At 34.1% G+C, this 20,894-nt stretch overlaps 1 protein-coding gene across 1 annotated transcript in view; it reads right to left on the bottom strand.

The window, feature by feature from the left end:
• The window catches only part of LOC121039922 (disintegrin and metalloproteinase domain-containing protein 18-like), a 162,896-nt gene that overhangs the window by 79,763 nt on the left and 62,239 nt on the right, over positions 1–20,894 (bottom strand). The window contains exons 9-12 of the mRNA XM_040490381.1: positions 17,270–17,406; positions 13,598–13,781; positions 3,650–3,745; positions 631–829 (exon numbers count right to left, since the gene is read on the bottom strand). Of these exons, the coding sequence (XP_040346315.1) occupies positions 631–829; positions 3,650–3,745; positions 13,598–13,781; positions 17,270–17,406 (616 nt within the window). The remainder of the gene's footprint in view (positions 1–630; positions 830–3,649; positions 3,746–13,597; positions 13,782–17,269; positions 17,407–20,894) is intronic.

Genomic DNA, 20,894 nt, shown 5'->3' with positions numbered 1-20,894 from the left:
AAAATAATAAACTCTCTCTTCTCCAATCTTATGTTCCCCTATCCAATGTTATGATCAAGCACTCTCAGAATCCAGTTCCATGCACACTCCCTTGATTCTGGCAGTAATTGCTGTCTAGGAACTGTAGCTCTATCGGGGTATATTTCCTTTACTCCCTTATAAATTCCAGCACATCCTGGCTCTATTTTGCTGTGACTTGAACTTGACTTACAGTTAGTGGCCAGGACAGGTAGGAGAGAGATCCTGATGGGGATACAGTTTGTGTTATGAGTGACAGGTTTCCACATTATCTTCATATAATGGGAACATACTTATGTCATTTTTAATTGGTGCAGGTGGTGGTGTGAATGATCAGTGCTGTACCATTTTATAAATTCAGTAGTTTCAGAGAAGTCTGGAGGCTAAAATTAGAGAGAACACATTTTCAACTGTTCCCCTCCTAAGCATAGGTTTCATTCTTCTTCCAACCAGAACCTTAATTATGGAAAAACAGACTTCACTGAGAATTTAACCTCCTCTGAAGTTCCTTCAACTTGATAATTAAGACTTTCTCTAACCTTCTATTTGATATATCCCTATATAGAGGGATTCAAATTTAAGGTAAAAGAAATATATAATAAAGAGCAATACCTTCTCCAAATATCTGGGCACACTGGTTGTCAGTAGTTTGGCATCGTCCATTATAACAATATGCAGTTCCCAACCTACACAGCTGACCATTCGACGCATAAGTGTCAGGAACACAATTACTAGAGGTTCCATTGCAATATTCTGTAAAATCACATTCTTGATCAATACTCTTTCTACAAGGAGTGCCTGCTAATGATATCTAGGAGGAAAAAGAAAAATAAAATCATATTCTATGAATAACTATTCTTAGTGAAGAGATTTGTCATATAAAATATACCTAATTATTTATATTTAGGAGAATCACAGAATTCCCAAGGCTGTGAGTTATCTGATGAAAAAGTCAAGTACAGTGTTTATAAATTTGCACTTTGTAGTTCTTTCTTTTCAATTGGTTGTTATTAGCATTGATGTAAAATACAATTTCAGAAATTTTCTCTTTTGTATGAAGACTTTGTACCATCTGTTTTAGTGATGAGGAGAGACAAAAAGGATTTAGGTGTTTAAAGGAGCTGCTTTTAATTAAGACCTCGGATTCTGTAAGAAAAGTCCCTTTAGTTTTTACCCTTTATCCCACAATCAAATACCTGGATGTCTTGGGCTGCATACTTACCCCTCATGTCCTTTTCTCTTAACTGTCAGAGATGTGCCTCTAATTCTGCCTTCAGTTGTAAGCTGGTGACTCTGACATGCTTAGTTGTGGTTGTTGCATACACACTTGTGAGTTAGCCACTGTTTGATTGATGCTGCTTTTAAGAGCTTTTTCTCTCTCTTTTAGTTTATTTATTTTGAGAGAGACAACGTGAGTGGAGGAGGGGCAGAGAGAGATGGGGAGAGAGAAATACCAACCAGGTTCCACACTGTCAGCACAGAGCCCAATGCAGGGCTCCAACTCATGAAACCATGAGATCAGGACCTGAGTCAAAAACGAGAGTCGGGCTTTTTACCAACTGAGCCACCCAGGCGTCCCAAGAGTTTTTTCTTTTTAAAATTTTTTAACGTTTATTCATTTTTGAGAGATGAAAGAGAGACAGAGCGTGAATGATGGAGGGGCAGAGAGAGAGAGAGACACAGAATCTGAAGCAGGCTCCATGCTCCGAGCTGTCAGCACAGAGCCTGATCCGGGGCTCAAACTCACGAACCGCAAAATCATGACCTGAGCTGAAGTTGGCCACTTAACCGACTGAGCGGCCCAGGCACCCAGGGGTTTTTTCAAGGTACAGGAGATTTTTGAAATTTCAGGTAACTGGAAAATTTTCAACTTTTTATTTAAAAGTCTTTTGGAAAGGCTGAAACAAAGTGAAAATATACAAAACGAATCATTTTTGCTTTGCAAAAATTCACACAGGTGTTTACTATTTATTCTGTAAACCTCACTGTTTATAAAAGTTCAGTAACACTTTAACTTGAATTTGTCTAACACTGTAGGGATTCTGGTTTCTGCCATATCTTTGTACATTCTAACAAAGTTATATGGAATGTTTGTGAGTTAGTTTCCATACCATCAAAATGTACTGCCACTCAAGACTGTAAAGAAAGAGCACACTTTTTGGAGGGTTGAGACAAAACTTTTAAAAATTTTCCATAATTTGTGACTAATAAAAAGCCAGTTTGCATATTTTTAAATAATAAATACCTATTTAAAAAAAACAAACAAACCAAAAAAGAATGGGTTACTGACAAGCACCACAACATGAATGAAACTCAAATGCTATTATGATAACATGCCTACTTACAATGTTTACATATACGATTCAATTTGTATTTCTGCAAAAAGAAAATTACAGATGCAGAAAACAGATCTGTAGTTACTGGGGTCTGTGGGTGGAGGTACAAAGAGGCATAGGGTGATTTTTTGAGAGTGCTGATGAAATCACCTATCCTTTGATTGTGGTGCTAGTTATAAGACTGAATGTTTCTTATAATACTCAGAAGTATTCACTAAAAGAATTTTACTATAATAAAATTATAATATAGTATGTTATACCCGAGTTGAAAAATTGGGCAAAAGAATATATGGAATATTTATGTGTATATAATATATCAGAATTTTTTAATTATAAAATATTTTTCATTATTAAACTTGCTTTCTCATCTGAACATATATCTTAAAGATAATATGTATTAGTGCATGCATATTTAGCCTGCAATTATTAATTCTTGTACAATGTACAATAATTTGTGATCATTCTAGTACCAATTGTTGACTACTGCAAATAATTCTATAATTAATATTCTTTTTTGAGCATTCCATACATGTATATACTTCTAAGATATATACATAAGAAACTGATAATTTATACTTTGTTCAGAGATACTCAAATATTGCTTACCAAAGGGATTATAGCAATTCAAAATTCCATACTCTCCAAAAAATAACTTTATCTCTTCTCTTTGGTTAATATCTGACATTGTTGTTTTTAAGATTACCATTTGAATAACTACATTAGATATTGTGCTAATTGTTTTTATTTGTGTTTACCTTAATTACTGCAGATGAAGTACACACACTGCAGCACAACTCTACCTCCATTATTGTAAATTGCCTGCAGAGCCCCTTTGCCTGTGAGTCTGTGTGGGGGGCGGGGGGAAGGGGAGATTTGTCTTTCACTTATCCATGTCTGAGAGTTCTTTGTATATCCTATACACTACACATTTTGTCTGCTGCAAAATTGGCTTATATTTCCACAGACATTTACCATTTATTTGACTTCACGATTTCCTTGAGAGTTGATAATATTTTGATATAGTAATGTATATATATACTTTCTTTATGTGATGATTTAGAAGATGGTAAACTGTGGTTTCAACACAACAGAATAATCAGTACCTATCTGTGATGTCTTCTTTAATTCATAGTAGTTTTCCTTTTTACTTATGGTTGTTGATGTGCTCTCCATTTTGTCCACTGAACCACTTCTATATTCTCTTTATCAATTCCACATAAATTTAATTAATTATTAATCATGATCACATCTATGATCACAGCTTAATTTCCTTTTTATAAATATTGGAAAATTACCTCACATTTTGATGTACAGCAGGGTCCAGAACCACATTTTGCTGAGCTTTTCAGTTTACATGTATGAAAATCACAGCACTTCTTAAATAGACATTCCTAAAATTTCATAAGAAATATTATTGTAGTTCAACCACTTAACAGCTTTCATTTATTAATCTCAACTTCTATTTAATACACTTATATGTTCAACTTTTCAGTTATACAATGTAGTTATATCAATGAAATTTTATTATTTTATTATTTCTAGAATGTCCAAAAGAACATATAACTGTAAAAACTAAGTAACACCTAAAATAGAAGTTGATCAATAACATTATCTAAAGTCATTGGAAATTAATTTATAAATTACCAACATGAAAGTATATCCTTGAGGGAAAAAAAGTGTAAGCTTCCAAGAGAAGACCTTCCCCAATTTTGTTTTTACTGATTGGTTTACTAAGGTTTCATTTTGTGAATAAAATTAAATAGAGTTAAGCAATAGTTATGATAAAAAACAAAGTTAGTATAGTATAGTAATCATGTGTCATGTTTTGTTTTACTGCAATGAAGTTAATAAAATGGATATGTTAATAAATTTATATATTTTACAAGTAAAAGACAGCAAACTTACTCACATTGGGTGATAAATAAATAATAAACTAAATATCGTTTCCATGTAAATAAATTGCATTTATGCAATTCTTTAATATTTTTATATTAACACTTTCTAAAAAACCAAACATTTTCTATTTACTCAAAAAACAAGTTTTAAAGATATTGTCATTTATTATGGAGGTATGATTATTCTTTACTTTTTTTTAAATGTTTGTTTATTTTTGAGAGAAAGAGAGACAGAGTGTGAGCTGGGGAGGGTCAGAGAGAGAGAGAGAGGGAGACACAGAATCTGAAGTAGGCTCCAGGTTCTGAGTTGTCAGCACAGAGCCTAATATGGGGCTCAAACTGTGAGATCATGACCTGAGCTGAAGTCAGATGCTTAACTGACTGAGCCACCCAGGCACCCCTGATTCTTCTTTATTTTTAATATTCTTTTTGTTTCTGCTTTTTCACGTGTCTATGTGATAGACATGCATTTATAAACATTCCCACCCTAGAAATAATATAGAAAATATAGAATAAAAGTGAAGTTGTTGTTATACTCCCCAGATTCTCCAGGAGTAAGTTCAATATCATTATGTGTGTGTGTGTGTGTGTGTGTGTGTGTGTGTGTGTTCTTTCATGGACAGTAAATGAAGATGCTCTCCCAACCATGTTTATCAATACTAATTATGACCAAATCAGTTTAACTTATAATGAACTAATGGGGAAATGGGGTCTCATATTTTTGTTATCATTTGTCTAATTACTAGTGGATGTGAGTGAATTTTCATTTTGTACAACCTTATGAATTAAATAATCATTTATTTTGACCACTTTGAGCATTATGCATAACAGGTTTGTTTTTCCCTCTTTTCCTCACTAAATAGTGTGAACAGATTTTACATAGTACCCAGTTATCCTTTCTCCATTCTATGTGTTTATTTATTTATTTTTTAATTCAAATTCAAGGTAGGTAACATACAATGTAGTCTTGGCTTTAGGAGTAGAACCCAGTACTTCATTTCTTACATATGACACCCAGTGCTCATCCAGAAAAGTGACCTCCTTAATGTGCATCACCTGTTTAACCCATACCCCCACCCATCTGTCCTCCAGCAACCCTCAGTTGGTTTTCTGTACTTAAGAATCTCATGGTTTGCCTCCTTCTCTGTTTTATCTTTTTTCCTTCCCTGCCCCTATGTTCATCTGTTGATTTTCTCAAATTCCATATTAGTGAAATCATATTATATCTTTCTCCAACTGACTTATTTTGCTTAGCATAATACACCCTAGTTCCATCCACGTTGTTGCAAATGGCAAGAATTAATTCTTTTTCATCACCAAGTAGTATTCCATTGTATAAATATACATCACATCTTCTTTATCCATTCATCAGTTAATGGACATTTGGGCTGTTTCCATACTTTGGCTATTGTTGATAGTACTGCTCTAAACTTTGGTGTGCATGTTCCCCTTCAAAACAGCACTTCTGTATCCTTTGGAAAATACTTAGTAGTGCAATTGCTGAGTTGTGTAGTTCTATTTTTAACTTTTTGAGGAATCTCCATGCTTTTTTCCAGGGTGGCTGCACCAGTTTGCATTCCCACCAACAGTACAAAAGGGTTCCCTTTCACTGCATCCTTGTCAGCATCTAATGTTTCCTGAGTTGTTAATTTTAGCCATTCTGATAGGTATGAGGTCATATCTCAGAGTGGTTTTGATTTGTATTTCCCCGATGATGAATGCCAAGTATCTTTTCATGTGTCTGTTGGCCATCTGGATGTCTTCTTTGGAAAAGTGTCTATTCGTGTCTTCTGTCCATTTCTTCACTGGATAATTTGTTTTTTGGGTGTTGAGTTTGGTAAGTTCTTTATAGATTTTGAATACTAACCCTTTATCTAATATTGCAATTGCAAATATACTCTCCCATTCCGTTGGTTGCCTTTTAGTTTTGTTGATTGTTTCCTTTGCTGTATAGAAGCTTTTTATCTTGATGAGGTCTCAATAATTCATTTTCGCTTTTATTTCCTTTGCCTCCAGAGACGTGTCAAGTAAGTTCCTGCGGCCTAGGTCAAAGAGGTTGCTGCCTGTGTTTTCCTCTAGGATTTTGATGGTTTTCTGCCTCCAATTTAGGTATTTCATCCATTTTGAATTTATGTTTTGTGTATGGTGTAAGAAAGTGGTCCAAGGTCATTCTTCCGCATGACGTGGTCCATTTCTCCCAGCACCATTTGCTAAAGAGATGGTCTTTTTTTCCATTGGATATTCTTCATGCTTTGTCAAAGATTATTTGGCCATATGTTTGTGGATCCATTTCTGGGTTCTTTATTCTATTGATTTATGTGTCTGTTTTGTGCCAGTATCACACTGTCTTGATTACAGCTTTGTAATACAGCTTGTGATGCCTCTAGCTTTTTCTTTTTCAACATTACTTTGGCTATTCAGGGTTTTTTGTGTTTCCACACAAATTTTAGGGTTGTTTGTTCTAGTTCTGTGAAAAGTTTTGATAGGGATTGCATCGGTGTAGATTGCTTTGGGTAGTATCGACATTTTAACAATATTTGTTCTTCCAATCCACGAGCATAGAATGTTTTTCCATTTCTTTGTGCCTCTTTCAGTTTCTTTCATAAACTTTCTACAGTTTTCAGTGTACAGATCTTTTACTTCTTTGGTTAGGTTTATTCCTAGGTTTTTTTTTTTTTTTTTTTTTTTTTTGGTGCAATTGTAAATGGGATCGATTCCTTGATATCTCTTACTCTTTTATATCTTTATAGATATCTTTATCTGCTTCATTATTGGTGTATGGAAATGCAACCAATTTCTGTACATTGACTTGATATCCTGAGACTTTCCTGAATTCGTGTATCCGCTCTAGCTGTTTTTTGGTGAAGTCTTTTGATTTTCTATGTAGAGTATTATGTCATCTTCAAAGAGTGAAAGTCCAACTTCTTCCTTACCATTTTGGATGCCTTTGCAATGGGCTTTCTCCCTAAGATCAGAAACATGACAGGGATGTCCACTCTCACCACCTTTGTTCAAAATAGTACCAGAAGTCCTAGCCTCAGCAACCTTCTATATGTTTATAATATTTGCTTGCAGCCTATTGTTTATCTTATTAATGGTGCTTGTCATTTTGTGAAATTTGTAATGTTCTTCTTGATGACTATTGGGTTTTATGTCTCCTTACCATGACCTCCATTATGTAAAGACTTATCAATACTTTATATTTTAATGCTATTTAAAACATACATATTTATTTTTTTCTGAAACTTATCTCTCTATATTTTGTGGAATATTCATTCTAATATTTATTAATTGTCATTATATTTGTGAATACAAGAACGAATGCACACATCTGCATGTATGTGAGTAGGTTCATAAAACAGAGCTTCCATTTGTGAAAAATGAGGGATATTTATGAAGATATAAATGTCCATGCCATTCCACCAAAGACCTCCTGGAACCTATCTGTAGTTGAACAAGTTGGATTCATTACTATTGTCAGCAAAAGAGGACATACACCATGCGAAACTATTGTAGTCCTCAGTGAGAGGATGTAATTACAGGATTCAAGCTTGTGTAATTTGAGGGGATTTAACAAATCTGGGCTTTGCCACATTAGATGCTGTTAGAAACAAAGGGGTACATCTCTGAGTATTCTAAGAATTCTTATCTAGAAGAGGAAACTACAACAATACTAAGTCAAAATTGGTAAAGGAATAGTAATTACTCATATTACCCAGGATGGGAGGGTGTTTGGTCATTTCTGTGACTTGAAAACTTTTCAAGTTTTACTTGTATTCAGACATAGAGAGTGTCCTTGCTATTTTTCTTCATCCATCATGATCACAGACATTGCACTTTTATGAAATTGTTTATGTTCAACAGGAGACCCACACAGCCTATCCGTGTCAAGCCAGCTCCTAGCAACACCGAGGCTCAGCTGATATTATTAGGCCAGATCCTGCATGTCAGGGGTTGCTTTTCCCTTCCTTATAGGCACTGCACTGGATTTATAGATAAACCCTTATGACATTAACCATTTCCATCCTGAGAATAAATGTTATATATCTATATAACTTGTACATGTTTAGATAGTTAAATTAATTGATTATATATATATATATGTTGATATATAAATAGATACATATATATAAATGTCAATTTTCACTTCTTATTCCAATGGCCAATACCACATTGAATGAAATTAAATAGCGTCATAGTATGTTTGATGATTGTTAAGGCAAGATTTCCCTCAAACCAACTCTTTTTCTAAAAAGCTACTTGTATTCTTCTATAGATCCCTTTAGGAAAAACTTTCAAATAAACTCTCCAAGTAACATTATTCCTAATCAATATTCTAAATATACTTATCCTTATACATTGATAAAATTGATATATTATTATAAGGATAATTACACTATCCATGCAGTCATTGAATCAATAAGCATTTATTGAGTACTTTGTATGTATCAGATACTAGTCTTGTGATCAAGCAATGGTCAAGATATGGACTATATTCATTTTAACTTTCTGTAATTTTTTGGGTAATAACACTTCATTTTAATTACTGTGTATGTATGTTTATGTGTGCACATTTGTATGTTGAATTTGTTGTGGATGGTAATTGTCCCAAATTATTAATATGGATGCATAAACTCATTTAGTTTTTATTTCTAGATGAAAAAAATGAGTATATCACTTTTTTCTATAATTTAGAAAATATATCAAATTAGCATAATTTCTTTTTTTTAATTTGAATATAGTTGGCACACAACATTACATTAGTTTCCAGATGTACAAGATAGTGATTCAACTTTTCTATACATTATGCTATGCTCACCATAAATGTGGCTACCGTTTGTCACTATACAATGCTGTTACAGTATCACTGACTGCATTGTCTATGCTGTGCTTTCATTAATTAAAAAAATCACCAGCAGAGCCATGTGGTGTGGACTTTTCTTTGATGAGGAGTTTTGAAAGTATAGATAGGATTTCTTTAATATATTTTTCTTAATAATGCTATTCACATTTTAAATTTCTACTCATGTTGGTTTTTGTAAGTGCTTTTTTCAAGGAATTTGTCTATTCAATTTAGGTGGTTAAATTTACTAGTATAATGTTCATATCACCTTACCATTTTAATGTCATATTATATAAGATCTATATGATGTCTCATCTTTAGTTACTGTTATTGTTGAATTTTTATTACTGTTAATAGGGGCATATCTATACCTATATCTATATCTATATCTATCATCTGTCTCTCTATCTATCTATCTATCTAAACAACTTATATTTAGTTAATGGATGACTGAATGCAGAATCTGTGCTAACCTTGGATCCATTGAACCTACTGTGAGGTGGTCTTTTTCAAGGGCTCCAGGTATTACCTGGATTCTCTATACACTCACCCTACTCCTTATGGTGTTTTGGGTCCTCTCATGTGAGTACCATGAGCAAAGATTCTGTATGCAATCATCCTATATGATCTGGGTATTTCCCATTCCCCAGTGTATAGTTAATCCAGTAAAAGGCTATAGGTTACTCTATTGGAGAGGGGAATGACTGAGGAAAGTGCTATTTTCTATCATTACTGGAGACTGCAGGATTTCATCGTCTATCTGAAGAGTGAGCTCAAACTCTGATACTAGCTTGGGTCTGGAAATGTAGCAAGAGACTATAAATTTCCATTTGTAGCAATTGGCATAAGTCCTCTGCTTTTTCTTAATTTTTAGTTATATAAATAAAGAAATATGGTAACTGGTGACCCAGATCTTTCTTAACTATTAGTATAAATCCATGCAGCTCAAAACCATAGTTTCCATCTATGCTTTTCTTCCCTTTATGCTAACTACATCCATTTGGCTGTTATTGCTAAGTACTGCCACTTGGCCTCTGCGATTTTGGTATTCAATGATCCCTAGTGACACAGGGTGCCCAACTCTGTCATGGTGCTTCCAATAGTCAATCCCTATCTATACAAGAAAGCTACCATTCAACAATACTTGGACCTTCTTAGCAGCACATTTTTTCATTGTTTTACTGAAAGCAGTATCTGGTGAGCCACCCAAATAATTGGATGCTAGATTTTTTTATTCTTACATTTTGTTATGTTAGGACCACTATTCTGAGTTTTTGAGACCCTTCCATATTTCTATATTAAGGTAGTTCTGGCAATAAAAAAATAATAAAACAGTTCTGGCATATGAACCTCATTTATTGTGGGCCAGACTGCAATGTTCAAAGATTCATCCAGCAGCAAATCAAGACTGGCTCCAAATCTCCTTGCCTAATAGATCTTTATTCGGTAGAGATTATCATCCTATCAGTAAACCCTACCCTCTCCAGGCCTATACTTAACGCTGTGAGCCAGCATTTTTAGCATCTATTCATGGCATATTATCCAGGTTTTTGTACATACATATTAACAAATTCTACAGATTCTTAAAAAATAATCTCTTTATCCTAAGAGCAGAAAGTACTTTCTCACTCGGGCTATACTTAGATTTGATGCAGTCTAGAACCAATGAGGGAAGGCAGGGACAGATCTTGAAAAGAACAAGCATCATCTTGTGAGACATCCATTGCTTGTGAACACATCTTTGTGTGGTCTCTAGGCAATGTGAAGCTACCTTCTTCCACCATTGAGCTAGCAGTGACTTCCCAGAACAGAGATTTCTGAGAAATTTGAAGGTTTAGGTTTCTAAAGTCCATCATTTCAAATGTCCTGAACCTATAAATGAGTACATTTTGTTATCTGGCCAGCAATACATCCACTTTCATAATCTTACCCTGAGTGTATGCTTCCTAGGAAAACTTCTGGTACCAGCTGACTTGGTTTTAGTTCCCCAAGAAACAGACCACTAAGCAAGGACGCAGACAAGTACTTTATTTGGAGAGTGTACTAGCTCCGTAATGAGGCTGTCACAAATTACCAAAAACCTAGCAACTTAAATAATTGTCTTATAGTCTATAAATCAAAAGTTTAAGTACATAAACTAGTCCAGATCCTCTGCTTATGGTATCACAAAGGTAAAATCAAGATGTGAATAGGGCTATGTCCTTATTGGAGGCTTTGGGAAGGAATTCACTTCAAGTCTCATCCAGATTGTCTGCCCAATTAAGTTCCTTGTGGTTATAGTACAGGGATTCCTGTTTCCTTACTGGCTATCAGTCAAGGGCATGTTTTCTTCTCCTAGAAACTAATTACATTCCTTCTGTGTTTCCATGTTCCTTCCTTCAGCAACAGCAGGTTGGGTCCCTCTTTCCAAATATTTTTGAGTCTTCTGCTATTTCTGTGACTTCACTTAGAGAAAGCCCTCTGTTTTTAAGGATTCATTTGATTAGATTGGACCTACTGAGATATTCCAGGATAATGTCCCCATATTAAAGTCCATAACCTTAATAACTTCTGCAAAGTACCTCAGTAATATAACCTACCACAATTCAAAGGATTAGAGTGAGGACATCTTTGAATGTCTATTCTACCTACCACCAAAACACTAAGAGCAAGATGGGAGCAAGATGTTAAGGAAGGGAAACAAGCCAGTACATGTAGGTTTGTGAGTTGCTTACTGCTCTCTTAAGCTAAATCCCACAGGTACTTCTAGGAAATGATATAAAATAGGGGGCATCAAAACATTTTATGTAAAGAGTGAAATATCAACTATTTGCAACTTTGCTAAAATAGTGCACCTTATGGCTTCTATTGCAAGTGTTCAACTCTGCCATTGTAGCACAAAAGCAGCCATAGATAATATGTAAATGTATGGGCATGGTTGTCATTCCGATAAAGTTCCATTCACAAAAATATGTAGCAGCGAAATTTTGTCCACTGGCCAGTTTGCAGAACTCTGATACTGAGCATATTTCATAGAATTTCCTTGTAAGAGTCAAGGAATCTGGGGCAATTATCCACCAAATACCCTTCATAATTATTTGAGGGTTAATCGTTAGCCCCAAGTGCACTAAGTCCACCCTGCTAAAAGCTGAGCATGCTACTGAGACCAGAGGAGGTACTCCAACAAAAAGTCTTAGATACTTGAAAAAAAATACTCTCTCCAGGAATAGTCAATGCTGAGAAGATACTGGTAGGCCACTGACAGTGTCTGTTGTAAGTGACAATATGTCACAGCTGGTAGCTGTGGAAATTCACAATGTGCAGACCTAGCTCCAGATTCTGTTGCTTTATTCTATCCTTCATTAAAAATAACCAGGTTTTTTTTTTTTTTGTGGCAATTGGCACCGTATCTAGGAGGATGTGAATACAAGATGAGCATAGTATCACTAATTAGAAAACTAAGATGACTTTAGAAAATCTGAGATAACTGGAGGGGTGCCTGGGTGGCTCAGTCAGCTGAGCATCTGACTCTTGATATCAGCTCAGGTCACGCTCTAATGGTTCATGAGTTTGAACCCCACATCAGGCTCCATGTTGAGTGTGGAGCCTGCTTGGGATTCTCTCTCCCTCTCTCTGCCCCTCCCCTGTTCTCTCTCTTTCTTTCTCTCTCTCTCTAAAATAAATAAAATGAAAAAAAAAAAAAGAAAATCTGAGATAACTGGAAAGCCTACATAGACACACACACACACACACACACACACATATATATATATATATATATACACACACACATACATATATATTAATGCTGGAGAATAGTGGAGAATTAAGATAACTTGTAGAGATTTAATATTATGTAAACAAATGGTGGGGTACTTTTTGTAGATGGATAAGAAATTCATGTAACTTCTGGGGGACTAATAATGAAATTTTATTTTATTCAAATAGAGGGGAATTATGACATATTATGCAATAATGCTATTATAATAATGTTATTATAATTAATATGTATAGAATATTTGGTTGACGAGACTGTGGTAGGCTGGATATATATATATATTTAGAAGTGAGCAAACAGGACAAGTTTTTGATCATCCTGAAATTGGAAATGCAAGAATGCTTGAGGATTAAGAAAAAAAACATTATAATGTTTTACCATTCTTGCAACCAAAAGAAAGGGGAAAATTTGAAACAAACTCAAAAGAAGTTGGTAGAAAAAACAGAGACTGGGGCCACATACATTAGGAAATAAATTGTGGATAAAAAGCCATTTGTTCAGCCTATGTATGCAAAACCTCTTCACTGGCATACTTGGGAACAGTGTGTACAAACCAAGTTTTCATGAAGCATTTGTCTTCTCAATTGAAGAGGGATGGAAAAGCAATTCATATATATCCTAACCACTACTCACTTTCATATCCAAGTTCCATATTGAAGACATAGTTGCATATATAATTCCAATACCATGAAAACCACTTATTAGAAATACAAGAAATTGTGCTCAAATTCCAATCTTTACTGCTTACCTCTTCGCTTCCACAGTCACATTCTTCATTAGGTTCCAAAATCCCATTACCACATACTGATTGATTTTGGTATGATGGTTGCAAATTTGAAAAGTTCTGAAGACATTTAGCCTCATACTTTGAAACAAAATTTCTATAGTCATGCATGCTGCAGTTGCTAAAAATCTTTATACCACTGGAACCCCTACAATGAAATAATAATCCTCAGGTAAATAAACCAGGTTAATAAAAGATAAATAAACCAGGTAAATAAAAGATAAAAAAAGATAAATAAAACATCTAAATGATGTTCCATATATAGTGATATGAATTGCAAGATAGCTTAAATAAAAAGTTGTGCCTTAGCAGAGATGAAGTCAAACATGATTACATTTTAATTTATCACTATTAATCTTTAATATTTTTAAAATGGCATTGAAAATGTATCTTTACAGGAAAGCAGTAAAGTTTAATGGTTAAATATCCACCTATCTATCATCTATCTATATATCATCTATTATCTACCATCTATCTTTCTACCTGATACGCTCTTCAGTCATATATCCAAAGTTTTCTTCTCTCATTTCAGTCAGATGTCTACTCACATGTAACTTTCTAAAGCGGTCTTTCTTGATGTTATATAAAATTGTGTCCCTTCCCACATTCTCCTTCCACTGTCATTATTTATTTTTCTACATATATTACTCTATATTATCGTATCATGTAAAAATAAGCATATTTGTATTTTTTAAATCTGTTTTTATATGACTTAAATTTTGCACTAAAATATAAGTTCTGTGAAGGTCTTTATTTTCATGTTCACAGCTATATTTTTAGTGGGATATCTAATATATATGTCTAATAGATCTCCAATATATATTTTAAATATACTGTGTAAAATATTGTCTACTGGTCTTCTCAGCCAAGCCTGTCCCATCCACTATTCTCAGTTCCAGGCAACTTTAATCTTCTAGTTTCTCAAGATGATAACATTGGTGTAATCCTGCATGAGACTGCATGTTGGAATGGTAACATTTTGAATACATTGAATTAAATAAAATATATTAAAATATATTAAATATATTATATATTAAATATTTATTATATGTTAATAAAATACATTAAAACATATTGCTGCAATTAACTTCATCTGATTAAAAAAGGTTTTAATGTTTGCTTATTTTTGAGACAGAGAGACAGAGTGCAAGTCGGTGAGGTGCAGAGATAAAGGGAGACAGAGAATCTGAAGCAGGTTCCAGGCTCTGAGCTGCCAGCACAGAACCCAACATGGGGCCCAAACCCACAAGCCATGAGAACATGACCTAGGCCAAAGTTGGACACTCAACCAATGGAGCTACCCAGGCGCCCTATGATTTTTTAAATGTTTTAATGCAGCCACTAGAAAATTTACAATTACATATGTGGTTTACATTTAATTCTATTTCACAGTTCCCCTCTAAGCAATCATGTCTGAAACAGTAACTCTTAAACAGCTATATCTGTGATGAGTGATGTTCTGGGTTGACTCCAGAGCCTCCAAGGAAAGAAATGTATAACTGCCAAGGGTTTGGAGTTGGGAGAGTGAGAAAAAAAAAGGCATGCTTTAGCTTTCATTGATATACTCATTTGTAATGGAATCAATAGGGGAAAGTGTGAAGACTGTCACAAGGAAAAATATTTAAGCAATTTTGTCTATTACTTTTAACTATTTTGTTTCAATAGACATCAGTGCCACTACAGTTTTGCAGGCTACTCTTAGGCAGAAAGCTACAAATTTTGAGCACTGATATCTTTGTACACAAAATTAGCTTAAAAATAGACAGAGACCTAGGTTCTTTTCTACTTGGACCACATGCTTTCTGAGTAAAAATTAAGTGTTAGTTAGAACTTGAAGCTTTCAGGGGCACCTGGGTGGCTCAGTCAGTTAAACGTTTGACCTCAGCTCAGGTCATGATCTCACAATTTGTGAGTTTGAGCCCCGCGTTGGGCTCTGTGCTGCCAGCTCAGAGCCTGAAGCTTGTTTTGGATTCTGTGTCTCCCTGTCTCTCTGCTCTTCCCCCACTCATGCTGTCTCTCTCTCCTTCAAAATTAAATAAACATTACAAAAAAAAAAAAAAAAAAAGAACTTGAAACTTTCATTTAAAACGTGTACAAAGCAATTTGTTAAATCTCTGCCTAAAAGATGGCCATGAAAAGGAAGAAATGAATGTATTAGCCTAAGTATATAGAATTTTAATAGACCCAGACATTTCAAAGTAAGTCTTAATCGATTGGTTTTTTTGTGGGGAAAGTTACCACCGAGGTCTAAAGACAACTACAAAATAAGTTGAGTTAAAGCAGCTGTTTCAAAGTATTTTCATTTTTTATCCCAAACTCCAAGTGTGGGCTTGGAAACACTGAAAACGTTATTTCAGAGAAACACAGCTTTTCCTGCAACCCTAATTCTTTTTGAATCCCATGGACATTATTAACTTGGCAAAACCTCAACTATTTACTTTCTTTACTTATGCGTTTGATAGCTGAAATTACATGGGCCAAAATAAACAAACATGCTGTTTGAATTCATATTACTTTTGTAATTACTAATATTAAGTATCCATTCAAAAGGCCCAACAATCTTATCACATTCTGAAGTCATTTCTAATTTCTAGTCTCCAAGACAGGTGTTTCATGTCTTTTATCCAAGCTCTTATGCTCCTTATTCTCAGCTTCCTATCAGAAGAAATTGTCCTCATCTTTCCACCTCCATTAACCAAACTACCTACATCTTTATTTACTCCGCTAACATCTTATCACAATAATTGAGTATACACATCTCCAAAAAAAAGCCAACCTATGAGTGCCTGTGCAGCTCAGTCGGTAAAGCCTCAGAGTCTTGGTTTCGGCTCAGAGCATGATTTCACGATTTGTGGTTTCAAGAGCCCCATGTCAAGCTCTGCACTGACAGTGCCTGCTTGGGATTTTCTTTCCCTCTCTCTGCCCCTCCTCTGCTTTCTCTCTCTCTCAAAATAAATAACTAAACATTAAAAAAATAAAAATAAATAAATAAAAGCCAGCCCCTGTACTTACGCACTAGATTGTATCCTAATGTACTCAGTGATTTTGTTAAGTCTTCATTTTATCCAGCATCATCACCCTTTCCTTCTTTTCTCTTTATTTCTTTGTCTATAGATAATGTAGTTCCTCTTATCTTAATAAAATTTTTAATGCTATTATTGTTCTAATTGTATTATGACTCTGCTGATTTATGTAGGTAGTCAATCGTAATATCTATAAATAAGGACAGTTTTTTTTTTTTTTCTTTTTCAAATGTTTCCTCTTTTTTCTTTCCCTTAAAATTCTGGCCAAAGCTCCCTGGACTATATTACTGAGGATAATTTTACATATCTTTGCTTTGAATGCCAAATGCTGTAACAGCCAAAACAATAATAGTACCGTGTTTATATAGTATTTCAAAGTCTTTATAAATCTTAAAAATTTCCCTCTAATTCCCTCAGGTATTTCTTAATCATGATATTTACCACTTTCCTGGAGTTTTGTATCACTTAGACAGATTTATTAGTAGGAAAATTCTTCGATACCTTTCCAATTTTTGACGTGGAGTGGAATATAAAGAATAAAAAATTCATCACATCTTGTAAACAACCTAACATATATATATGTAAAATAATTAAGAAGAAAAAAAAGCCTTACACTGCTTTATGATTCATTATGCATGTAGCTCTTGGACAAGAACATTTATTAATATCATCATATGTTAATCCCATTTTAAGGCCAAGTAGTTGAGCTATAATAACTGAAAATCCTTCCAAAGTTACTGCATCTGGATACTAAAATAAAGAAGATTGAAGGGAAAACCATCATATAAGAAGTTAACAAAAGCAAGTAATAAATTAAATTAAAGCATTTTGTTCCCATAAAATTTTATATTTTAATACTCTTTATGTTAAGTATATTTTACAACATTATTTTGATAAGTCATTGACAGGACTATCCATACTGGTCATTTTATTAAGAACAATGCAAGAATGTAGGGAATGATCAAACTACCAATATTCTCTGGTTTACAATTTGACACGCTCAAATTCTATAGCCATAAGCACACTTAGTATTTTTGATGCAATCAACATAAAACACATTTGTGTAACTTTTCCATTAAATCAGTTCATCCAATTAGTAAATATTAACTCAGTGTACACATGTGTCAGGCACATTAACAGAAGATGAAAATGTAGTGGCATGCATGACAGAAATGGACATTGTTCACATGAGGAGCTTCCATTACAGAAAGGAAGAAAGAAAATAAACAAGAAACTTAAAACAAACTTCATCAATACAAATCGATCACAGAAAGTATTATGAAGAAAATGAAGTACTCCAAAAGAAAATTCTGAGGAGGAGTAGAACCACTTAAAATTTATGAATTAATGTTTAGTCTGAGGTGTAACACTTGGGAAATGACCCAGCAATATACATAGGAGTAAGGTATTTGTATGGAAGCTCATTAAAAGGTTGTAGTATAATGGATGAATTTTAAAAATAATAACAGAAATTAGAGATATAGGCAAAGCTATGGTAAGGACATTTGGAATGAGAAGTTATTTTAAAAAGGTTGCTGGCAGTACAGAGTCGTATTTCACATGACTTAACTTTTGATAAGTAAATTGTGAAACTTTTCTCATCCCTTTAGTCATCACAAGCAAAATTCTTAAAGTTTTTCTTATTTTTCTACATCAGTTGAAATTTATGGTGAATAAGATTTAAGTAATTCATGCCTAAAAGAAAAAAAAAAGATTGTACATATGTATGTGCAAGTGTGTGAATGAAAACATGGAAAAATCAGTTAATAGCTAATAGTTAATAGGTACCTTTTCTTTTTACACTATAAGACTGAAGTATAAAAGAAAGGAAAAAATTCCAGTAACAGAATTTGAAAGACAGATAAAGCCACAGCAAAACATGAAAGGTGATATCAAGCTGATCATCAGATTTTAAGACAGGTTGTTAACAACCATAAGCTGGCCTTTTAATGCCAGCTCAGAAAAAGAAAACATGCTCTTGTACTTCCATAATTCCACAGTTGAGAATGAATCCCCTCTATAAAGTCACACAACAAGGGGCTCCTGGGTATCTCAGTCAGTTAAGCATCCAGCTTTACCTCAGGTCATGATCTCAGGGTTTGTGATTTCGAGCCCCGTGTTGGGCTCTGTGCTGACAGCTTGGAGCCTGGAGCCTGCTTTGGATTTTGTGTGTGTGTCTCTCTCTGACCCTCCCCCACTTGCTCTCTGTCTCTTGCTCTCTTTCAAAAATAAATAGACATTAAAAAAATTATAAAAAATAAAGTCATACGGTAAAATAAAATAACCCAGTAGCTATATTGTGCAGGAAGAGAAGACAATTATACAAAAAATTCTTAACAGAAATAAAAAAAGAGGACATCACTGTAGAGCTTGTTGATTAAAAGGAGCTATGATGTACAAAAGAAGGAAATTGTACCCTTATCTTACACCATTCACAGAAATTAACATGACATGGATTAAAGATTTACACATAAGACCTAAAACTGTAAAAGGTTTAGAAGAAAACATAAGCAAAAATCTCCTTCAAATTGGTCTTCGCAACAAGTTTTGGGTTTCACACCAAAAGCACTGGCAACAAAAGCAAAAATTAACAAGTGGTGTAACTACTGGAGCAACCCACGTGTTCACTGATAGATGAACAGATAAGGAGTATGTGATATGTGTATGTACAATGGGATATTAGTCAGCATATAAAAGAATGAATCTTGCCATTTGCAACAACATGGGTGGACCTAAAGGCTATAATGCTATATAAAGTGAGTCAGGCAGAGACAAATATCATATGATTTCTCCCATATATGGGATTAAAATAAAACACAACAAAACAAATGAATAAGCAAAGAAAAAAAAAGAGACAAATAGAAGTCCTAAATATAGAGAACAAACTCATAGTTGCCAGAAGGGAAGTTTATTATTTATTTTATTAAAAATAAAAAACCCTAGGGGCGCCTGGGTGGCGCAGTCGGTTAAGCGTCCGACTTCAACCAGGTCACGATCTCACGGTTCGTGAGTTCGAGCCCCGCGTCGGGCTCTGGGCTGATGGCTCAGAGCCTGAAGCCTGTTTCCGATTCTGTGTCTCCCTCTCTCTCTGCCCCTCGCCCGTTCATGCTCTGTCTCTCTCTGTCCCAAAAATAAATAAACGTTGAAAAAAAAATTAAAAAAATAAAAATAAAAATAAAAAACCCATAGAACTGAAATATAAGTAGAAAGGAGGCAGGATATAAGTTCAACAAATAAATCAAGTGTATTTCTATATATTAGAAATACACTAGAACAATTGAAAACTGAAATTGAAAACACAATTCTATTTACAATTTTTTCTTTAAAAAGTTAAAACATTTATGTATATGTATCAGTTTGCTGGGGATTCCATAACGAAGTACCACTACTAGGTGGTTTAAACATCAATATTTTTTTCTCATAATTTTAAAGGCTGAACATCCCAGATCAAGATGCTGGCAGGGCTGGTTTCTAAGTCCTTTCTCCTTATGTCTTCATATGGTCTGTTCTCAGTGCATATCTTGCCTCAATCTCTTCCTATAAGAGCACCAATCATATTGACCTGATTTTCATTAATTACTCCTTTAAAGGCCTTCTCTTCAAATACAGTCACATTATGAGGTACTGGGGGTGGGATTTCAACCTATCAATTTGGGGAGGATATAAACCAGCCCAACAAATGGTAAAAATGAAACAAAACATGTACGGAACTATATGCTAAAACTTAGAATATTTTGAAGAAACAAATCAAAGAAATCCTAAAGAAAGTGAGAAACACCGCATATTCATGGCTTTAAAAAATAAAACAAAGTGAAGATTTCAATTCTCCCCAAATTGAACTATAGGTTTAATGCATTACCTAACAAAACAGCACTATGTTTTTAAAAACGGTTTTGAAATTTCAGTGGAAAGGCACTGAAATTAGAATAGTGAAAATAATTTTAAAAAGTAAGAATCAATTTCTGAAATTTTAAGCCTTACCACATATTTAGAGTAATCAAAACAATGCAATATTGAAAGAAGACAGACAAATAGATTGATGAAACAAATAAAGTCCAGAGATAGACCCAGATAAGTATGCTCAAGTGAATTTTGAGAATGGTGCAAAATTTCAAGCAAGAGAGTATCTCTTCAATAAATTATGTTAGAACATTTGGAAACCCTTAGTCAAAAAAATTCCTAAAAACTTAATAACTTATATCTCACTCAGCACATATTATTAATAAAAATAGGTCTTA

This window comes from Herpailurus yagouaroundi, unplaced genomic scaffold (genome assembly GCF_014898765.1).
Source record: "Herpailurus yagouaroundi ecotype Mexico unplaced genomic scaffold, PumYag 28, whole genome shotgun sequence".
NCBI classification, from domain to species: Eukaryota; Metazoa; Chordata; class Mammalia; order Carnivora; family Felidae; genus Herpailurus; species Herpailurus yagouaroundi.
Note: the sequence above shows the minus strand (reverse complement) of the source record. Positions and strands in the feature narration are given on the sequence as shown.